This window comes from Onthophagus taurus, chromosome 2 (assembly GCF_036711975.1).
Source record: "Onthophagus taurus isolate NC chromosome 2, IU_Otau_3.0, whole genome shotgun sequence".
Lineage (NCBI taxonomy): Eukaryota > Metazoa > Arthropoda > Insecta > Coleoptera > Scarabaeidae > Onthophagus > Onthophagus taurus.
Window position 1 is genome coordinate 1,571,796 of NC_091967.1, and position 22,979 is coordinate 1,594,774.

A 22,979-nucleotide genomic window follows, 5' to 3' on the forward strand; every position below is an offset into this window, starting at 1 on the left:
ATGCCATTCATATCCCTTTCACTTGACGAAATATTAGGAAATCGCGATAAATCGGTTTGTTGCCGTTTCCGGTAATGATTCGAATAGAGGGTGTACGGAATTTGAAATTAGCTTGAGATAAAACCGACGGACTCGAATCAATCAAGAACCTGTAATAGAGGAGACTCCACGGGCGGCTCTTGGCTTTTGTTTGCGATCGAACGGATTTCGCAAAATGGGACGTATTAAAATGACAAATACCGGTGAATTTAGTTTGTTCCCTTATCGGTTCGGGACATCTGCTACGTACTCGGGATGAATCTCTCTCTTTCGAAGAGGCAGAAAACGGTCGTTTTACTTTTCTTGACGGAAGATATTAATTCCTTCGTCGTATTTTTGTAAGATTTTTCGTATAAAAATTCAATAGGTGAATGATAAAAACCGCCTTTTCGATATTAAAAATTCCTTAAGTAAATTCTTATAAGTGAAATATTAAAGAACGAAAAGTTATTATAAACACATATCATTTTAATAGCTAGATAATTATTTGAGATAGAAACTATAACCACATTAGCAGCGCGTAAATTGAAAACTCGATAAATTAAGTTTGCTTCGAACATGTTTTATTACAGGAATACTCGAAAATTTGAATATTTAACGTTCGTTAGATATTCCCGTCGTAAACCGGAGGTCCGGTGAACATGAAACAGACTAACTCATCGCTTTGCTAATTAGCAAACGCCACCAGCATCCAACGAGTTAAGTGGTTTCACCATTAATAATACACTAAATCAATATTTGCTTAGGTTTGGTATCGGAATAAGTGAAGGTCGAATACCGATACTGACACGAATTTAATACATTTAATACCGAGCTCCTACGGTGACATAAATCGACTCCTCGACGTCGACATTAACAGAGAATGAAATACGATACTAAGAAAATGACTGATTAGCATTTAATGGGTTCCCGTTGAATATGGAAATACAAGTCAACACAATTTCGTTTAATAGACTTTGTCAGAAAGTAAAGTATTACCCTATATCTTAAAAATGGGATTTCCTGTTTTCGAATAGGTACAAAAAAATATTTAAACGATATCTTGGGAGTTAGGTACCGTTTACCGTGTACTTTTTTTGCTACATTGAACAATAGAATGGAAAGAAAGAGTAAATTGCGGAACAAACCGGGAACTCTGGAGAAAACGTAGTTGGAAGTTGGAACAGATGTTTTTTATGGCCTATTCAATTTTTCATTTTCGCCGACAAACTCGCTCGTTGTTGTGTGTTTTTAGCGACTTTATACGGGTGCAAGATGGCTAGCAGTAGTTGCAAACATTGACCTATTTGTATTGGGAAATCCGAACAAAAATTTTAGTTGTATTTGTTATTAAACTGAAACAGTTGTGAAATCTATTGCAATTAGAATTAATTAAAAAGAGAGTTTTTTTTAGGAATCATTTCAATATTTTTCAGAATTTCCTCTTTTCAGTACGATAATACCAAATAATCTTGCGTATAGAGTGTCCCAAATTCGTTATCCGCATAAGCTATCTCCGAAACTAAAAGAGATATTAAAAAAGTAGCTTACATGTTATGATCTCGTTTTCCGAGAAACTGCTAATGCCGAAAACTCCAAACAGCTATCGTCTATTGTTTTTATTCTATCAGCAAAAACTGAAAAATTTGCGAAAACGACAAACGCGAATATCTCATTTATCACCAAAATTGGAGTATAACCTCGAGTATAACTATTGTCTGTCCTACGTAGTTCCAGCAAAATATTAAAGAATATTAGGTTGAAATTGAAGTTAATATCCATTATACCAGTTTGTTTAACGTGATAGAAAAAATTTCGATTTTGTTATACTTTTACTGGTTTATTTATATTTTTGTTGTCTAACTAGTTTCGGCAAAAGCCATCATCAGAGACAAAAGTCATTGTATCTTACAGGAAATTAACATCGAAAATATAAACCGGTGAACAAATTAAAATTATTACTGTCACAAAATTTACTTAAAATACATGTAAAAATTAAAAAGATGGTCAGACCATCTTGTAACATCTACCACAAAAGATGTTCATGCGGAGTTAAATCTTTAAAGTTTCTAGACAGGAAGTTGTCGCACCTCCGTGACGTCATCCGCCCAATGTAAAAGGATAGGGAGGGGTGTCAACCAAAGGCTTGGGGGAAAAAATAGGTTGGTAACTAGACCTGGTGATTTTTTAAAAAAATTAACAGTCTTCCTGGTTGGTAGTGGTTTAGTTCCACTACCAACCACTAAAAAATCAAAAAAGTCACCAGATCTAGTTACTTTTCCAATACCAACCTATTTTTTTTTTCACCTCCGCCTTAGGTTGGTACCCTTCCCTATCCTTTTACATTGGATTGATGACGTCACGGAGGTGCGGAGGTGCAATTTCCGGTCTAGAATCGGCGTTTCTATACTACTTTTGTAAAAGAATTTTTACATGTATTTTAAGTAAAGAAGAAGAAAAGTAAAAAGAAGAAGATGGTCTGAAAGATGGTCAAACCATCTTGTAACATCTACCACAAAAGATGTCCATGCGGAGTTAAATCTTTAAAGTTTTGTAAAAGAATTTTTACATGTATTTTAAGTAAATTTTGTGACAGTAATAATTTTAATTTGTTCCCCGCTTTATATTTTCGATGTTAATTTCCTGTAAGATACAATGACTTTTGTCTCTGATGATGGCTTTTGCCGAAACTAGTTAGACAACAAAAATGTAAATAAACCAGTAAAAGTAAAACAAAATTCGAAATTTTTTCTATCACATTAAAGAATATGTTTTAACATAGTAAGATTAACGAAAAATGAGCAATGACTCCCAGAAAAGAAAAGTTGAGTTAGGTTAGTTTTGTTTACAAATGTCAATCAACTCTGACAAAAATATTGGGCAATGTTAGAATAGGTCAGTTTTCTTTTGAAACCCCCAATTAAAGCGTGAAGGAATGTTAAGACAAGTAGTTTTCTTTTGAATCCTAATTAAAGCGTGAAGAAACTCTAATTATAGCGTGAAGGAATGTTAAGACAGGTAGCTTTGTTTTGAAACCCCAATTAAAGCGTGAAGAAACTCTAATTATAGCGTGAAGGAATGTTAAGACAGGTAGCTTTGTTTTGAAACCCCAATTAAAGCGTGAAGAAACTCTAATTATAGCGTGAAGGAATGTTAGGATAGATCAGTTTTATTTTGAAACACCAATTAAAGCGTGAAGAAACCCTAATTATAGCATGAAGGAATGTTAGGATAGGTCAGTATTGTTTACGGCTGTCAATCACCCCGGAAAAGAATGTTTGGTAAGGTTCATTTTTCATTATTACTATTTTTCCAAGGTGCATTCACTATGCACCTTAGTACTTTATTTTGGAATCTTTGAATCAGACTTGTATTTGTCTTGTAGGTACAACCTCACAGTTGGATTCCGTATGTCAATTTTGGTTTTAATACTTGTATGTACTTGTACTTTAAGACTTGTATATTAGCAACTTGTCTCTAAAGGTACTTGACAAGTATGCATGATCAATCTTTTTGTACAAGTATGCTTTAGCGTTTGTAGGATAATTTTGCACAAACATTTTCGTTGTGCAATCCGCTTGATGATGGATTGAATTTTAATCAGCGCTTTTTCAAGCATACTTATATCGTGTGGTGTCGAAGGGAAATTTTACATGCTTGTACAAAAAGATTGATCATGCTTGTCAAGTTTGCAGTTACGTGTGTAGCCACCTTCATTGATAACGTAGATTTTCTGCCAATAAGCCAATATAGGTGTCTAACATTGATATCAAGTTCCTCACGTTTTTTTTTGACGTGAGCTTTTCCTTTGAGTTTGGTATCCAGCGTCATACCAAGATATTTTGCAGTATCGGCATAAGGGACTGCATTGTCATTTATGTGTACTGGGACATAGTTTACTTTCTTATAAGTAATGTTTATGTATGTCGATTTATTTGTATTTAATTTTATTAGCCATCGTTTGGTCCAGTTTTCTATTGAATTTAAGGTCAATTGTAACTTATTTGCTGCAACTACTTCATTTTCTGCAACAGCCAAGATCGCTGTGCCATCTGCAAATGTAGATGTTAAAGTTTCTGGTATCTCAGTGAAGAGATTATAGCCTTTTTGAACTTTTAATACCTGCACCCTGCTAATTTTATCAATGTATATGTCGTAGGCAAATTACAAAATCCGGCTTATTACAATAAGCGCCGTCATTTTGCAATGTGCCTGGCAAATTGGAAAATTATCTCACATTTTTTAATCGGCCTAAAATTTCTTAGGCTTATTATAATAAGCGCACATACAGTTAGGCTAATTAGAAAGTGAGCACCAGTTTCATCAAAAAGCCTGGTGGTTTCTAGTCTTATTGCAATAAACCTAGGCTAATATAAGTTCACTAAAATTATACCGAGAAAATTACCTGACCTTAAAGTATTCTTGAAGTATTTGAACTAATTATAGGTTATTTTATGCAAGAAAGTTGAAAAACGACAATTTTTGATGAACAAGTTTTTATTGATAAACATTTATCACATATTAACTAAACAGATCATTCAGATCAATGTTAAAATAGAACATATAATACAATAATAATATAAAGAAAATTAAATTAACAAGAACTTGAAAATTAACAACCCAACCCAACCCCACCCTAGCTTATTCTTAATACGCCGTCGACTGTAAGGCTAATTGCAAAAAGCCTCAATAAAACCAGGCTTTTTAAAGAAACAGTTGTCCACTTTCCAATTGGACTGATGGTTCGTGGGCTTATTGTAATAAGCCTAAAAAATTTCAGGCTGTTTACAAAATATGAGATAATTTTCCAATTTGCCGAGCACATTGCAAAATGACGGCGCTTATTGTAATATAACCTTATTGGTGTTACTTTGTATATTTACTTTATATAAAATAATAATAGTGTTTTCATTCAATTTTTGTTAGAAAAATGCTAATTTGTATTCAAAATTTAAACAAAGAATAAAAAATAGAAAATTAAATATTGAACCATTAACTGTTGGCAGCTCAGCATATTTCAATTTCTACTTTTAGAACAACTTCAAATACCTATTTTAAATTTCACAGAAATGACCGCATATGCATTTTAAATCACACCTGTGAGAGTAAATTTATTACCTTCAACATACAGCATAGGGTAAAGCTTTCAGCGCTCGTTTTGTTTGCGGTTGGTAACACTGATGATCAGGTTCGGCGTACGGCCGAGAGATACGGTCGTGGTACAAAGTTTTAACCGGGTTGTTATAAATCCGAACCTGCAACGCGAACCCGGAAAATTATAAAGTTTTATGAGTAACGCATATCAACGCCGGATTTCCGATGGTTATACCCGATTAAACCCGGCCAAATTGAATAAAAAACCGGTGTGCTTTTATCACTTTTGACTTACCTGATTGTCACTGAATTTTTTCAGTTGATCATCGCGAAGGTTTGTTGGTTTATCTACTTGCATCGAAACGAAGTAAGTAATCAATTCTGCAAAAAAAATAAAAAGTAATTAGCTACTCAGAAAAACATTACCTAATCGATTACAAAAATATACCTAATTTAACGTTTTAAAATACTTAAGACGCAGAAAAGTAATTTTCGATTCTAAAAAAAGGGGCCCTTTTTTGTTTTCATCTCTACTTCGTAAAACCTTCGAAAAACACCTCGCTCATTAAAGATTTTTTTAATTAACACCTTCGGCATTTTAACAGTTTCGCCCACCAGGTTGGTATTATCTATTCAGAGCGTCGCCAGGGTTGTTCGGTATTTCGTGCACTACCGGAACGTTACAGCCCGGGTTTAAAATTTAATATTTCTCATGCTGAAAAATTTCTGTCGACGTCGTATACAGCAGCAGTCGATGTCAACTCAAACGATTCGATTCCGTCGTTTCTGGCTGAGTTAAAGCACCGATACGGAAGTGCGAGTTGTAAATTGTAGATTTTTAAGACGGGCTATATCCTTACCGTATAAATTTTATGGATTGTAATAAAAATAATCAAGACGTATGTGCACACATCGAATAAATTTATTTAAAAAAAAAGATAAGCAATTTTTTGTTATCTAAGTTTCTTTATTTAAGTTCTAGTTTTAGTGCAGTGTTAGGTTCTTGTATATTTTTGTTAAATCTGAATTAGAACTAACATGTTGCATTTTATATGGGACAGTGTAAGTGCATAGTAGTTTCATATCTATGGTTATTACATTCATGTATTGCGAGATAGATGAAATTTCGGGTATTCCCCAAACGTCCAAAATCTCAAAGAGATTCCTTCTAAACTCTAGTATTCAGTTTAATTCTGTAACAAAATCGGAGTCGAAATCTGAATTCAAACATAAATAAAATTTGTTTTAAGTAGCTTAAATGCGTCTAAAGGCGTTCAAAGTCATTTCAAGCCGCTTACACTTTCTGTAGGCGTTTTAAATCGGCGAAACTTGATGAAACCTTTACTAAATTTCAAATAAATTTTCTTCAGATTCAGATTTATTGGTGTCACAGAACATTACATTCATTACACAAGTCACATAAAATACAAACAAAATATATAATAATAGCATACACATATGTATAATAAAATTAAAATAATTAAATATATAAATAAAATAATTCAAATATGTAGTAAGATATGTATATTAAAATATGTTATGTAAAGTCAAAGTCTTCTACGGAATAAAAGGCACGTCTAAGCAAGTAGTCTTTTATTTTAGTGTTAAAATGTTTCACTGGAAGATCCCTTACGTCTTGTGGCAATTTATTATAAAGTGACGGCCCAAAATGGTTGACAGCATTTCGATCTCTAGCCACTCTTGTAAAAGGGGTTCTGATATTTTGGTGCGATCGTACGGTGTGATTATGCACACTCTGAACTGTTTGGTATCTTGAGAGATTAGTTTTTAAATATATTAAAGTTCTATATATATATAGACATGGAATCATCTCTATACTGCAATCCCATGATAATACGTATAGCCCGTCGTTGCAATTTAAAGATTTTGTGCATGTGGTAAGAATGACCCCATGATATTATAGCATACGATGCAACAGAGTGAAATAAAGAAAAATAAATCAGCAACATCAGTTTTGTACTGATTTTACTAAATAGATTTCTTAGGAGATAAGTGGTCTTGCACAATTGTCCCGAAATATGTTCTATATGTTTGTCCCAAACTAATGTGGAATCAAGATAAACTCACTTCAGTTTTATAAATGCTTTCAGATACTGGTAGATGTTTCAATGTAAATATGAGTTTCTCTGTCTTTTCTGCATTTAATTTTAATTTATTTGTGCAAAACCATTCAGATAAAAGCGTTTGAGAAGATTCAAGCTTTAAAATTAATTCTTTAAATTCTCAAAATCAAAAACAAAAGAGGACCCCTGAGGGACACCACAACTCAGACTTGCCACACTCGAGTCCTCCCCGTTGCATGTAACATATTGCATTCTATTGTTCAGATAGCCATGAATCAAATCTATCGCTTTACTAGAAAATTGATAACATTTTAATTTTTCAATTAGGATATCGAACGAAACCGAGTCAAACGCTTTACTAAAATCACAAAATAAAGCTCCCGCATATGCTCCGTAGTGAAAGGCGTCTGCAGCAGCATTGGACAACTCAAGTATAGCAGCCGACGTAGATAATCCTGCTCTATATCAAATTGGCTGTCTGTAAACATCCTGTTGTCCTCAAAATGTTGATATATCATTTTCGCCAACAGAGACTCAAACACTTTTGAAAGCACGGGTATGAGAGAAATAGGTCTATAATTACCAACATCCCTTCTATCTCCTTTTTTGAATACGGGTACAACCCGCGACACCTTTAAGGATGAACATAGATTAAATAATTTTGTAAGCGGGATATATATTAAATTAATTATTGATTTTAAAATTTTTGTGTTTAGGTTGTACGCGTCTTTGCTGTTTCTATTGTTCAATCCCTCTATTGCATCTCGAACCTCTATAAAGGTTACATCTCTAAAAGTAAAGGTTTTGTATCTTATATAGTCCGTGGGGGATTTATTTGTATGTGGTATAGCGTTGATGATGTCACGCGCGGTACTTGAAAAATAATTATTAAAATCATTTGCTGAAATAGAACAAGACGTATCAACTTCTGCTTTTTTTGTATATTCATCTATAATCTCCCAAGACACTTTTGACTTGTTATCGGCCAACAAGATCCTTTCATCATTTCATCATTCTAAATTAACGTCAGGTACTATTTTACATTTTTGTGTTTTTGGTTTTTGTTTTAAGGGGAAATTGTAGTTTATTAATGCATACAGAATTTTGCTAAAATTATTAAATTTTGTTTCAACATCAAGCGTCGGGTCTGATACAAAGTTCCAATCTAGACCCTCTACATGCTTGTAAAAAGTTGCCAATCCCTGTCGAGTTACCGGTCTATAGACTGCATTTTGGTCATCCTTTTTTGTTGCAGAAAATTTTACCCCAAGCTCAATAACTACCGCTTTATGATCAGACATATGACAATCAATTGCATAAGCATTGGAAGGGATCTGTGCATTTGTGAAGATATTATCTAGGCAATTCTGGTTTCTAGTCGGTACTGTAATTTTACCGTCCAGGCCGCAACTAGACAGGAGATCTAGCAATTCTATTCTTTCTTTATCAGAAATAATATTGAATTTTACATTAAAGTCGTCATTTATAACAACTATTCGATCATTCATACACAATCGGATCAAAACCGCGTTTAAATTGTTAATAAATGTATTAAAGTCACCTCGTGGGGGTCTACATATCGGTAATTCTATAGAAACTATGATTTTTGCTGTTACCGGTAACAATTTCGACTAAAAAATTACTTTCTACAAATATCGTATTATTTCTAGAAAAGCATAGACCAGCTATATTGAGTTCTTAAAGAGTTAATGAAATCATGTCAAAATATCATTCCTCTGGCATGTTATACCTGGAGACGTCTAACATTATGTTAGACAAAAATCTATTAACTTTCTTCATTTGTAATTTTACATTTTGATTAAGCAAACCTGAACTTTCAGTAAAACTAATCTAAAAATATGTTTCACTTTAAAACTCCCCTCAAAAAGATGATAGAAACTATGTTACCACCTTTAGCGGTCATTCCTCTGGCTCGCAAGAAGTACGTAAATAATATGATGGTAGATGGCGATATGTCTTCGCACGCAACCAGATATGCTTTTCCTAACCTAGTTCTTGCAGAGTGTCAGTAAGCAAATGTTGTCGAACTAAAACAATACGTGTTCTTTTTAACATTTTGTTCCTAAATTGTTAATGTCACACACAGATTGACCATTCCTCTGGTAAATGTATTTACTTTATTTATATTTTTGTTGCATCCATTCCCTCATTTAAATACGAAATAATGAGTTTCCTTTCCGTGGACCAATTTGTAGGTTAGGATTCATCCAATTTCCTAAACTAAAAACTAATAAACGAAGAAGTCGTCATTCCTCTGGATTACTGAGATCCAGAAGACTGATGACAGGCACAGAGGAATGACCAGTTCTAGAGATGCGATAAATGTATTTCTATGCAAATATCATTCCGTGAATACAACCCCAGGGAACGCAGTTACTACTTCAAATGGATGGCAGAAAAATGCACGTATGTTGACAAGACATCACAAAAAGAAAAGCAGGTTAGAAAGACATCAAAGAAGAAAGTTGAATGCCAAGTTTCTGATATTATAGCTGATTTTAAACAAAGTATTATACCATTTCTGAAGCACAAAGGCAGATCCTTACATCAGTACAAACAACTCAAAGAACTTAAAGAGAATCTTCGAATTACCGAGGCGGTTATTCGAAATATTATGAAATTATGCAGAAGAGATACAAGCATTCCACTTCGGAGGATCAAGAAAACAGATATCTCTACATACTGTTGTTTTATATACCAAACAAGATAAGGTACAGCAACAATGCTTTTGCACTTTATCAGAATCGCTTCTACATAATGTCCCGGCCATTTGGGCGCATTTAGACCCAATAATAAAGTGCATAACAAACTCTTACCCAACAGTTGATACGCTTCACTTTATTAGTGACTCACCGTCGACTCAATACCGTAATAAAACCATGTTTTATTTCCTAGCAATCGAGTTGCCAAAATTGCACCCAAAAGTAAAAAATTTTACTTGGAACTATTTAGAAGCTGGTCACGGAAAGGGGGCACCTGGCGGGATAGGAGGAGTTACTAAAAGGACGTTAGATAGATTGGTTGGTCAAGGAGCAGATATGATCGAAATAAAAGCTATGTTGAATAACCTGTGCCAAAACATTCAGAACATTACTTACTATCAGATTGATGCAGACAAAATTGATGAAATGTCCCAAAAACTTAAGAATGTTTTGCTACAAACTATTAGAGGAACAATGAAAGTATATCAAATAAAAAAAGAAGATTATGAAAGTAGCATCAGATTAAACTTTTATGAACTTAGCACTTTCATAAACGGCAATAAAAAATACTTCATTGGTTCCCTTGAATTCAACAAAATTGGGCTTAATGATGAACTATCTTTAGTGACACGTCTAGTGATGATGAGGACACTCCTTTAAGCAGATTATCAGTTCCATAAAAGTTCAAAACAAGCTACAGTTTGAAGACGTTTATTCTGACGAAGATCAAGAAGCTGCTTGTTCAAGTGTAAAACGTTAACGTTTTTTCGTTATTGCATTGAATATTCTTTTGTTTTAAGCAAGTTTGTATTTTAGTTTTCCCTATTCACTGTTTTGGTTTTAACATGCATATTATGCCTAATATTGTATTATTTTGCCGTATCAAATAAAAAAATCATTCCTCTGCTTATCTCGTCATTCCTCTGCATATCGTTTTTACAAAAACAAGTCAATTCTGGCTAGAAAATAATTGAACTGTTTGATCTTGAACTTTGCAAGGTTCATTTTGAACAAAAGTTCGTGTTTGTGTATTAAAAAATAAAATTTGGAACAAAAAAACTATTTTCAAATTACCATGTGAAAAATGATAGTTTCTGTATAATCACCCATATACTTACAACAACTATATTATAATCAATAAGTTCAACCGCAGCGATTTCACAAATTAATTCGACTGACAACATTGCAATATCGTCTCTAGATTTTGTCTTTATTACGTTTTTTGATAATATGACTACACCACCGTAACCGCCTCTAACTAAACTTTAATAAATTTTCTTTGATTATTAACATTATTTTCAAACTGAAAATCATTCTGCGAGTTAAAATCTCGAGTAAATTTGCGAAACTGGGTTGTGGTTTGAAAGAGGAAATAAAATTAACACCCGCATCCAGTATTTAAACTGAAGTAACCGCCCCTCAGCGTCACCTGCCTCTCATGTGGTCCCGTTTGTTTGATAATTCCTGTTCGTAATTACGGGCATCAAAACGTTTTGGACCCCGTTCGGAACTCTTCAATTAGCTCTCGAAACCTTTCCTAGTAATACCTGTTCGGAGTTGGTTCGAGGGCCGTCTCGCTCTTTTGTGCATTTACCAGCGACGTCGAATGCAGTTGGTCATTAACGTCGCTTACGAATTAAAACCACAAACAGGCGGTGAAAAAGCGAAAAGCGGCTATATAATCGTATTTAAATATTCGAAATTTTAACACTAATAAAATAATCCTTAATAATAATGATTTTGTGTGGTAATTATCTATGAAATATTGTTCCTTAAGTTAAGTCATCGGTAAAGTTAAGATCATAAATTATAATTAGACAATAATGTTGACAACAGGAATTGACGGGACGTTTGATTTATGCGATAGTTTAAGTGTGCGTGTTACGGCAATGATCTGGTGTTCAGTGGTAAATTTATTGAGGGCTATTGAGGCATAATGAACGAGCCACGATATAAAACGCTACGGTTTCGAAAATTGAAGGCGAAAGCCATTTTGGGGCGATGGAAATTCAACTAAACCGAAAGTGATCGCTGGTGCCTGTCACGGAATGCGCTTAACCCAAATTGCTTTGTGACCGACGCGTACCGTCAATGCAATTACATCGTTACAAAAACGTTACCAGTTTCGACATCGACCGACAAAGTCTTGTTTTTAAATCTCGTTGCCATGAAAACTCACCCTCGAAATAAGCAATTATCTTTGGATGTCGTTGTATTTCGCCAGGGACAATAGGAGATTAATAATGCGCGCAAATTGAAAGCAAATACCCATGGTACGGACAGGACAACTATTCGTTGCTTCCGGGCATACCAGTATTCATTATACTTTTATGGACGGTGCTCGAAATATCCTCCCTTTCGAGAACGTGCGAATTTCAGCTTAGTCACGGCAGAGTGGTCGCGTTGATTGTAACGTGGCGTCAAAGAATAATTGCGCACACTGTAGGAAATTGGACGTCGTGCTTTTTTCTATACTTTTTTCGTTGCGAACCCATTTTGCGTTTTTTTCTCTTACAAAGTAATAATACCATGATACTCGCGATTACATTTTCATCATAAACTAACATAAATTTTACTACCATTTAACGTAATATTGGGATGAATCCATAAAATATTGCATTACCAAACTTATGTATAATACATAAATGTCCTCTTTCAAATATTTTATTGTTCGATCCCTATTCCGTGTATGGCAGGGTTTGTATTGGTAGTACTAAAAATTTATATCCCTCAGTCGAAGAAGGAAAAGAGCGATCCACACCATCCACTACAATACATCCTTCGCAAACGTTCTCTTTTGATCCGACGGTGATGTACTTCGTTGAACGTCACGTAAATAATACACGAAAGGCCATCTTTTAGCCGGTCTACATTCTATGGATAATACATTAGAGCAAGTTGTTTGAAAGGTGTTGTCTTTAAGGTTTCAATGCGCCAGTGTTCAACGATGTAGAACGGAAGGAACGAGATTATCTTAAAAGAAGAGACCCGGAGGGGAGGCGACTAATTGCGTTTCTGCGGTGACCGAAAAGAATTCTTTTTCGGCCGATGGTTCGGGGGCGAATTATCGCGCCATCGTCTTGTTGTAAAGCCACCGCCCCCTTTCGTAAACTAATTACTAAATTGAACGACTCCGCCGAGTCTCCAACAAGCTATGCGTCCAACGTAATCTTATTCAATCTCTTAAATGTAGCGGTGGCGGTTATCGTAAATTTTGAAGGTCTTCTCATCTGGTAATTGAAACGACTGGATGTATTATACTTTCTTAAATTGGCCCATAAAATAGATTCAAGACGCTATTTCAATTTTTATATCAACTTAATCCTTATGATAATCATATATACAGGTGTCTCAGCGAGACCGGTCATTAAACGTTTCTGGGGTTCTAGCCAAAATAAAAATTTGAGAATTCAGACTCAAGTATTATCAATTACGATCTCTTCGACTAAAATATTTTCAGATTTCTTGCACTTCCGGTTATACCGGAAGTCGCCACCTACTTTATTTTTTAAATGGAACACCTTGTATATTTTTACATATTTGGATTTGTCTGTTTTCAAGTTTTATAAATAACTTTTCTTTTTGCAATTTGATTCGGCCGTTCTCGAGTTATTCGAATTTTTCTAGAAAAATCTGCCCCAGCAGACATTTGTTCAAAAAATCAGAGAACACTCGATTTTTGGGATATCAACTTAGGATTCAGAACATGCTTAAACAACATGATGGAGTATGTTTTGGTGCCGAGAACGGCTGTCTAGAACGTTTGGTCACTTTACTATGGCACGTTAACTTTTCAAAATTTGGAAGTACCATAACTTCATTTTTTTAAATGGCACCCCCCATATTTTATTACTTAGTCGTCTTCGGTGTCTCATTCTACATCTTTTATATCCCGGATGTCCCATACCTAACATTAATAGTTTGGGAGATAATTAGGGTTTTTTGAAAAATGCACACATATATGGATATTTAGCCTAGTGTGCCATGAAAAACAAGCCTTCTCAATGAGTTCTTGTCAAAGCCTCACTTGTTTACGTCACTTGATGCATGTGAGCTAATAATTATCTGTTAGGTCCCTTAATATTAGTACTGAAAAGAGTTAAAACCGATAATAATAACGAAAGTAATATTTACACAAATCAAGAAATTCTTAATTTATTCTTTATGCATGAAAAGCGCGACAAAGTACGTAGTATGATTCCCAGATCTTCTTTGGCAGCTCGAATTGAGGTGTTGGGACTGGGCTCGAAATAAGCCAAGGTATTCACCTCTTCCGTTGCATTATCTACTACATTTTTTGGTCGGTTTAACACGTGGTTAATTCGTCCAAAATGCAAAAAATTTGCTTCTATTCTTCTAAATTTACCTTTTGTCATCGGAGGTAAATGTGGATAATTTTCATTAAACATTCTGCAAGTTCTGCTAAGAACGTTGTCGCACTTTTCGTGCACAAAAAATAAATTATGGTTTTCTTCATTTGTATAAACATTATTTAGGTTATTAATATCCATTTTAACTGGTTTTAGATTCACAAGCATCAAACAACGTAAATCAGACTTTGACGTTTGTCAATAAGTCATTAAACATTTGTTTTCCATGGCACACTAGGTTAATATCGATATATGTGAGCATTTTTCAAAAAACCCTAATTATTTCTCAAACTATTAATGTTAGGCATAGGACATATGGAATAAAAAAGATGTAAAATGAGACGCCGAAGACGACTAAGTAATAAAATATGGGGGGTGCCATTTAAAAAAATGAAGTTATGGTGCTTCGACATTTCTAAAAGTTAACGTGTCATAGTAAAGTGAACAAACGATCTAGACAGCCGTTCTCGGCACCAAAACATACTCCATAATGTTGTTTAAGCATGTTCTGAATCCTAAATTGATATCTCAAAAAACCAGTGTTCTATGATTTTTTGAACAAATGTCCGCTGGAGCAGATTTTTCAAGAAAAATTCGAATAACTCGAGAACGGCCGAATCAAATTGCAAAAAGTAAAGTTATTTATAAACCTTCAAAACAGACAAACTCAAATATGTAAAAATATACAGGGTGTTCCATTTAAAAAAATAAAGTAGATGGTGACTTCCGGTATAACCGGAAGTGCTAGAAATCTGAAAATATTTTAGACGAAGAGAACGTAATTGATAATACTTAAGTCTGAATTCTCAATTTTTTATTTTGGCCAGAACCCCAGAAAAGTCTAATGAACGGTCTCGCTGAGACACCCTGTATATATATACAGGGTGCCCATTATGTATGGAATATAGTATATATCTTGATAGGTATCAACTTTATAAAAAAACATTTTATACAAAAGTTGTTTAATATTTTATTTGCCATAATAAGACAGCATTCAATTGTTTTTATTTCAGAAAACAAATGAGCAACGAATAACACTTGAAGTTTTTTAAATGGCAATGTACCCTTTCGTTAGGCTCTTTTCTCTTTACGATGACGTAAAATTTTAGTACCCTTGTATCAGAAAATTTTTGAAAACATGTAAAAATTGCTTATTAAGAAAATTTAACTAATAACAGTAATCTAGATATCCGAGATCGTCAAATACCTCGAAGTACCTCGAATTATTGGAGATGTACACTAATTTTTCGTTTATTTGTTTTATTTTGCACGTAAATTTAATTTACGGTAATAATTTGAGATCTCGGGTATCTAGATTAATGTTATTGATTTATTTTTATTAATAAACAATTTTAACATTTTTTTCAAAAATTTTCTGACGTAAGGGTACAAAAATTTTACGCCATCGTAAAGAGAAAAGTAATCTTTATCAAATGAGCCTAACGAAAGAAAACATTGCCATTTAAAAAAGTGTAAGTATTATTCGTTACTCATTTGTTTTCTGAATTAAAAACAATTGAATGCAGTCTTATTATGCCAAATAAAATATTAAACAACTTTTGTATAAAATGTTTTTTTATAAAGTTGATACTTACCAAGATATATGCTATATTCCAAACATAATGGGCACCCTGTATATACAGGGTGATTCATAAGTAATGGGCCAAATTGTAAATGTACGTTCAGGAGGAAATAATAATATTTTCATTAACAATAATGGGTCTTAGTCTGCTCCTTACTGAGATACAGGATGTTAAAGCGAAAAAAATAAAATAGATTTTTGTTAATAGATCAGCTACTTTTCTACATAATGACTCATAGTTGACTTATAGTTTTTGTAAGGGTAAACAATAATGTGTGAGAGGATTTGAGTTAACTCGTAGATGTCGCCACATGCGCCATATGAATTATGAAACGTCAATGAGCTTTTACGTTTAATGAATAGTTTAAAACATTTTATTGTTAAGTAAACTGATTCATTCTTGTCCTAACATAAATCAAAATGCCGAGACATAATCACTTTTCAAACGAAGAAATGAGAGACATGTTATGCCTGTATATAATCATAAGAATACATCGAGTATGGTGTAAATACTTTGAAGAGGCTCAACCAGTTTTGGAATATAAGTGGAGAATATCTCACTATACTGTGACTACACTAAATTCATGAAGATACTTACCCTTCGTGTGTACCCAACCAGTTAAGTGTTAAGACTTTGAAGCCCCAAAGCTTGTGACACTGGTACTAACTTCACAACTGTCAAAAGCACCGCTCATTATCCCAACCGAATTTATTAACAACGTTGTCATCTCAACATAACGCGTTTTGGATCAATTTAGAACTAAACCAACCCTTATTGAGCAATTATATCTATTTTCTATCTTTCAACATAACCATTCGTTACTGTGTAATAGATACTTATTTATGTTTATTTATAATTATTTTTTATTGACTTACCATTATTTAATTTTGATTTTCCACTGCATTTGCAAGGAGTGTCCGAATTATCAACTGCACATGTTTGTACGCATTCCTCGCAATCTGAAACAAAAAGATATTGGATTAACTTCTGGCGTAATTCTCCAAGTGGGCGATTAATTTGACTTGTTAGAGATAATTGGACCGTGCAATCCGGGTGTAAGATTAATCTAGGCCTACCGGTTGCTGCTTGCCTGCAACTCGAGGTTTTTCCTCCTCTCTCCAAACCGGGAGAACTAATTAAGATTCTCGATGAGCAATTCCCAGCGGAACGGGGCGCCAAAGTATTTCAATTAAACACTTATTTATTTCGGAACTCCGAATGCGATTTCTATTTGTTCCAGTTACTGCCTAATTTCCTAAGTTTCCACGGCTCGAGCAAGTTGCCGGCGTGGTGGCGTATAACAAAGCGTTAATCGTCATGATATATGACGGGTTGGATGGAAAACAATTAGGTGTTTTTGGTGGATTGTTTTGCGCTCCGTCTAGAACGGTATTTCTTAAGCTGTTACCGCCGCGTTCCTTACTTCAACTTTAAGGCATTAGTATGCAACGGAAGTTAGCGAAACCGTTAGTAATCAGAACGAAATTCGTTTGAAAAGTTATAATGTTAAATTGAACAAAGGAGGTTGTCAATTTTCATTTGAATTCGAATCGTCTTTATTTCTATTGTTTAAAACAAAAGGATCAGAGCAAAAAAACGTTCCGTAAATAACGCAAAACTCTTTGTTTTATGGATTCACTTCACAAAGCAATATCATTAGGAGATTTCGAGAAACGATGCGAACAAAAAGTCCTTTTACATCAAACGAAGGGAGTAATCCTCCGGACAGCCTTTTTGCATACCAACAATGGGACGGGTTTAAAACGGAAACTGATTTATTTTAGGTGGTGGTTACGCGGCGGTTTCGTTACTCTTTCACCTTCCACCGCCAACTTATGGCATCTAAATACCAAAGTTTGGATGAAACTTCGTGACCATGCGGGATAAGCCGGTTAATGCGGTACGGTGTAGTTTCACTGCAAAGATACATAATTTATAATGTGTTAAAAAGTTCCCCTCGTCCTGGCGGATTCTCTACTGCAGCCTACAGAGTCGAGTGGCAGTAAATTTTTGATACACTTCAACCTCTACGCTACCAGTAGAGAAAACTTGGTGATGATAAGGGCTTTTGCTCCCTAACGTGCTGTTTACTTCTTCTTTATGGAATAAGCTCTGTATTGAAGACAAATTTTGACCGAATATTAAGATTACAAAATTGTAATTATTCGTTCACACAAATTTATATTGTACCAACCTATTGTATATATTGTACCTATCGGTTAACTTTGAACACGTTATTTAAATGATGGCTTTTATACACGTTTAATGCGATAAAAGCAAGGGTTTATTGCGATACACCCGCATTTTTAGTCGATTGTAATTTAGATTAAATTTCATGGAAAAAACGTTATTACCTGTTAAACGTTTATACATTGAACAATTTCCATTCTATTTGGTCGCGGTGTCGGCGTGTGCATAATCATGAGAATCACTTTTTTTTCAATGTATTTCCATACTGCTTTTTCCAACGCTGCATTAATTAACGGCGATTTTAATAGCACTTTTAAGCTTTTCGAGTAAAAAGTTCATTAATTAAATCCGTTCCTTTTCGTTCTTGCAGAAAGGTGTAATTATATTAGTAGCGAAATAATTTCTGATTTATTATAGACGACGGGTAACAAATGTAATGCAGACTAATTGGAGAGGGATTATTTTAAAGTAAATATTGACGTTAACAATTCTCTAGTGTCAGGTATAAAGGGCTTAAGTCACAAAATGGCACTTTTCAATATAGTAACAGAGTTAAGTCAGTTTGTTTTTCCCTTTCGATTGGTATTGTGGGCTTAAGTCTAACACCAACTGCTGCTACTATTTTAAACCGGTCTATAGGCTATAAGTTAGAACGCGTATAATCGTAAGTTGACATAAGCCCTTTTGAGCAACCAATTTAAAACTATGCAGACGTTCCTAAAGACTTAAATTGACTTAGGTCTTTCATATCAAACATGCTTTGGCAATTCAGTCTATTATTAATTTAGTGTTATTGTACAGAAATGAGTGAAATATATAGTGCAATTAGCTCTAGGACGTTCAGGTAATTATTACTCTTCTAAAATACAACGTATTTTTCAGACGTTATAGTGGCAAGAAATGGCAAGAGGTTATCTGTATGCAAGGACTGTTTTTGCAGGACTTTGGATGAAAAAGAGAAATTTATTAGAATAGCTATCAGAAATAAAACGAAGAATACTTCTGGTATTACTACAAATGATGGAAGAGGCAAAACATCTTCCGCAAACAAAAAAACGGAGGAAGAAATAAATGCAGTAGTAACACACATTACATCGTTTCCTTCATATGAAAGTCATTATACCAGACGCACGAATGACAAAAAGTACCTTCCATCTCATTTAAACTTGCGAATTATGTACGATTTATATAAGGAAGAAAGAAACAATCCTGTTGGTAGGACAATATATGAGAGAGAATTTCATAAGTTGAAACTCTCATTTAAAAAACCGAACGTGGATACTTGTTCTAAATGAGACACCTTTCATATGCAAGTACAGGTTGCTACTAACTCGAACAATGTGGAAGAGAAGCTCCGTGTACAACGAGATCTACAGTTACACCAAGAACAAGCGAATGCAGCATACGAGGCAAAAAAAGCAGACAAAGAAGAAGCTAAAGTCAATTCTGCAAAAAAATGCTATAGTTTTGATCTCCATCAATGTTTGCCAACACCGTTTATTGGTTCCTCGGTAGCGTTTTAGAAAAGGCAATTGTGGACATATAATTTGACCGTTCATGACTGGTGAATCAACGCATTACATGTGGCACGAGGCTTTAGCTGCCAGGGGAGGCAATCAAATTGCTTCCTGCTTATATAGCTATTTAAAAAAATTACCTGATTCCGTGACTGAAGTCACATTGTACTCAAACAAATGTGGAGGGCAGAACAAAAATAGTCATGTTGCTGCCATGTTCTTAAAAGTGCAAAGTGAATTTCCCTATCTTATAATCAATCACAAGTTCCTAGTACCAGGCCATACTCACATGGAATGTGACATCGATCACTCCATGATAGAGAAACAGAAAAAAAGAATTGAAACACCTATTTTCCACCCACACGATTGGTTCCAATTGGTCAGGGGAACAGGGAGAAAGAACCAGTTCAAGGTTCATGAGATGGAACAGAACGAATTTTTTGACTTTGCTCATTTACTAAAAACTGTATTGGTATGCCGAAAAAAAAATGTATCTGGTGAACCATTCTTGTGGCCGCTTGTACAATGGCTTCAATATAAAGAAACAGGTGTCGTACACTACAAAAACTCTTTAAGCGACACTGAGGATTTTAAAGTGCTAAGTTTCCTAAGAAGGGGAAAACTCCACAACTTGAAGAATTATTCACTCCAGCAAAGATACAGAAGTTCACTTCCAATTTCTGTTGATAAGAAAAACGATTTGTGTGCATTATTACGATTTGTACCACCTGTAATCCACGAATTCTATAAAAATTTACCAACTTCTGAGACTGCCATTGATAATGATCCCGATTTGATAGAACAAGTAGAAGAAGAAGACATTTAAGGATTGCTCTTAAGGACGTTGGCGTCGTTATTCTTTTTGTTTCGTGAATATACTTTATTTTAATTATTCCAACATTTTGTTATTGAATAAAAATGTACCTTACGTCAAACAAAATAAATACAGGTAGTTATTAATCAGAGGGTCTTGAAGACTTAAGTCAGCCAAATTCAGGTAAATATTCATTTTTTTTCTTAAATGTTGTAACCTAGCTATCAACTACCATTTCGGTAATGAATTGGTGCTGTTGTTACTTCTATAAAAAAATAATGCGATTTACGAATAATTATAGAACTTTCAAACTCATTTTGTGGAAAACTACAATTTTTGACTTAAGCCCATAATACCTAACACCAAAGAATTTAACAGAAATAAAGGTATTTATGTCATTAAGATAGCTTCAAGAATATCCTCATCAAGAATAACTGCTTTAGAACATGATGGTTTAAAAAATGGAAGGATAGTAGGTTGCAACGGTTTATGTTGCATATCCTTCTGAAGCTCTTTGTAAGGAGCAAGAAGAAAATTGAGGTCATTTTTAAATTTTGTGCTTCGCCCAGTTAATAAGACAACCTTCTTCTACTAATTTTATTATTTCACCAGGAAATTTTGCAGCTTGCTGATGATCAGCTAAAACTGATTCTCGACACAACTTTATGTTATGGAGATTAAAACGAGATTTGAATCTTTCGAACCATCCCCTGCTTGCTTTAAATTTACAGTCATCTTCAGCACAATTCATATCACCCGAAAAATGTTGATAAAGTGCTTTGGCTTTATCCATTAATCTAGCCCTAGTTAATGATATATTTCTGCGACCTTGGTTTTCAATCCAAAGCTAAAACGACTTCTCCATTTTTTCAATATTTACATTGTGATACCTTTAATGATGAAGGTATGCCACTTTTTATGCTATTTCTGATTCCATCTTCTTGTTTCTTTATAGATCTTATCATAGATTCATTGACACCAAAGATCCGACCTACTTCGGTAGCTATTTTCCCTTCCCAGAGCATATCAAGAACTTGAATTTTTTTTCTAGAGTCATTACTGACTTTGCACGTTTGGCAATTAAATTTATTTCCGTCTTTTTGTAGCTATTTTTAGTACTGTTGTAAGATTAATTGCTTATAAAATTATGGTGTAAAAAAATCAGGAGAAATACTAACCTGAATGAAATACAGAACACAAAAATAAGCACCTAACCTAATACAAACATTAAAATCGATCATAAATGAGGGATAAATGATATTGTAATAAAATCCCTGTTTCTGAAGAAACAGTATTATGGATTAGGCTAAGTAGTTACGTTTTGTTATGTTTTCCTTTAGATTTAAGAAAAATTAGGGCGATGTGCAAGAAAAAGGTAATTCATTGAAGTCCATGACCTTCAAATTTGACCTTGTCATTTACATTTTTGACAGCTATTGATTTTGGCGACTTTTCACACGATTTTAGATTCTAAAAACATGCGAGATCGATAGATTGTATCGATTTAACCCATAGGCCGCAATTTCATCCATTTCGGTATCATTTTTTATATCTAAATTCCAATTTTTCATTTCCAAACATCAATTACAAAATTACGACTTTTTTCGAAGGAAATTGACACCCGAAGCGCGTTTATCTAAAAAAACGTAAAATTAGCTACAAAATTACAGAATCTTAATCAAATTTAATGTTTATTAATAATTTTGAATATTTTTAAAATTGATAGTTATTTTCTTTAAAAAAATTAATTATTTTGGCCAACCTGTGTAATTTATAATTCCCGCCACTTAATCAACCAATCAGAGAGCTCAGATTCAAACTGAGAGGGTCAAATTTGGATATCCAAGATACCTTTGTCCAGAAAGGGTATATAAGGCCGCGCAAATTGACACCGAAGATAGTTCAAATTTGGTTAGAGCCAAGCGTTGTCGAATCTACGTCAAATTAACCTTAAATTTCCTAACCTAGAATTTTTTTTTGACAACTCAATTTTCTTTATCAAGTAAAAGTAAACAAGTGTTTCTGAATTATCTTCGAAGAAATCTAAACCATACCTGAGTTCGAGTCCAATTTCCCATCCTGTTCCCGAAGGACCCGAGAACTAAATTTTCCGAGATTCTTAAACATCTAATACCGAAGAATACGCATCCCTCAAGATCAAGGTCAGCCAGCCATTTTTAACCGACATGTCACACCTCCGGAAAGAAACAAGATAAGTGAACATATTTCCTTTTATCGGTAATCAAACGTTATACTTGTTCGTCGTTTAAACCATTCCGTTTCTTCAGAACTCTTTAATTTTTATAACCATCGCGATTAAATATCAAACTTAAAAGACACTCATAAAATTAACGCGTATAAACTTTGTCTGCGACAACACTCTTCTAAACGAGTTACCTCTTTCTTGCACAGACGTATTTATTTAGGTTAGTTTTTTATGTTTAGTTCGAAAATTTAAAAATTTTGTTAATAGATGTCTCCATGAACTTGCGATTTATTTTTATTCCCTGAGATTCATGTTCTATTTGATTTAAAAATGTATTTTTGTTCGTTGCGAATCAAATAACATATTTTTGTGTGAATTAT

The 22,979-nt window shown here is 34.0% G+C and overlaps 1 protein-coding gene and 1 long non-coding RNA gene across 6 annotated transcripts in view; one reads left to right on the plus strand and one right to left on the minus strand.

Moving 5' to 3' along the window:
- LOC111422364 (uncharacterized) overlaps positions 1 to 22,979 on the minus strand; it is a 187,687-nt gene that overhangs the window by 59,464 nt on the left and 105,244 nt on the right. For 2 of the 5 annotated variants that reach the window (XM_071201606.1, XM_071201605.1), the window contains exons 5-6: positions 16,748 to 16,831; positions 5,408 to 5,493 (exon numbers count right to left, since the gene is read on the minus strand). In XM_071201606.1, coding sequence (XP_071057707.1) covers positions 5,408 to 5,493; positions 16,748 to 16,831 — 170 coding nt within the window. Of the gene's footprint in view, positions 1 to 5,407; positions 5,494 to 16,747; positions 16,832 to 18,226; positions 18,848 to 22,447; positions 22,774 to 22,979 lie in introns of those variants that run through there. The other 3 variants (XM_071201607.1, XM_071201608.1, XM_071201609.1) reach the window with 3 other exon arrangements.
- Positions 8,983 to 10,829, plus strand: LOC111423615 (uncharacterized). Its single transcript, XR_011642465.1, has 2 exons — positions 8,983 to 9,319; positions 9,413 to 10,829. It is a non-coding gene; the product is annotated as an uncharacterized lncRNA (long non-coding RNA).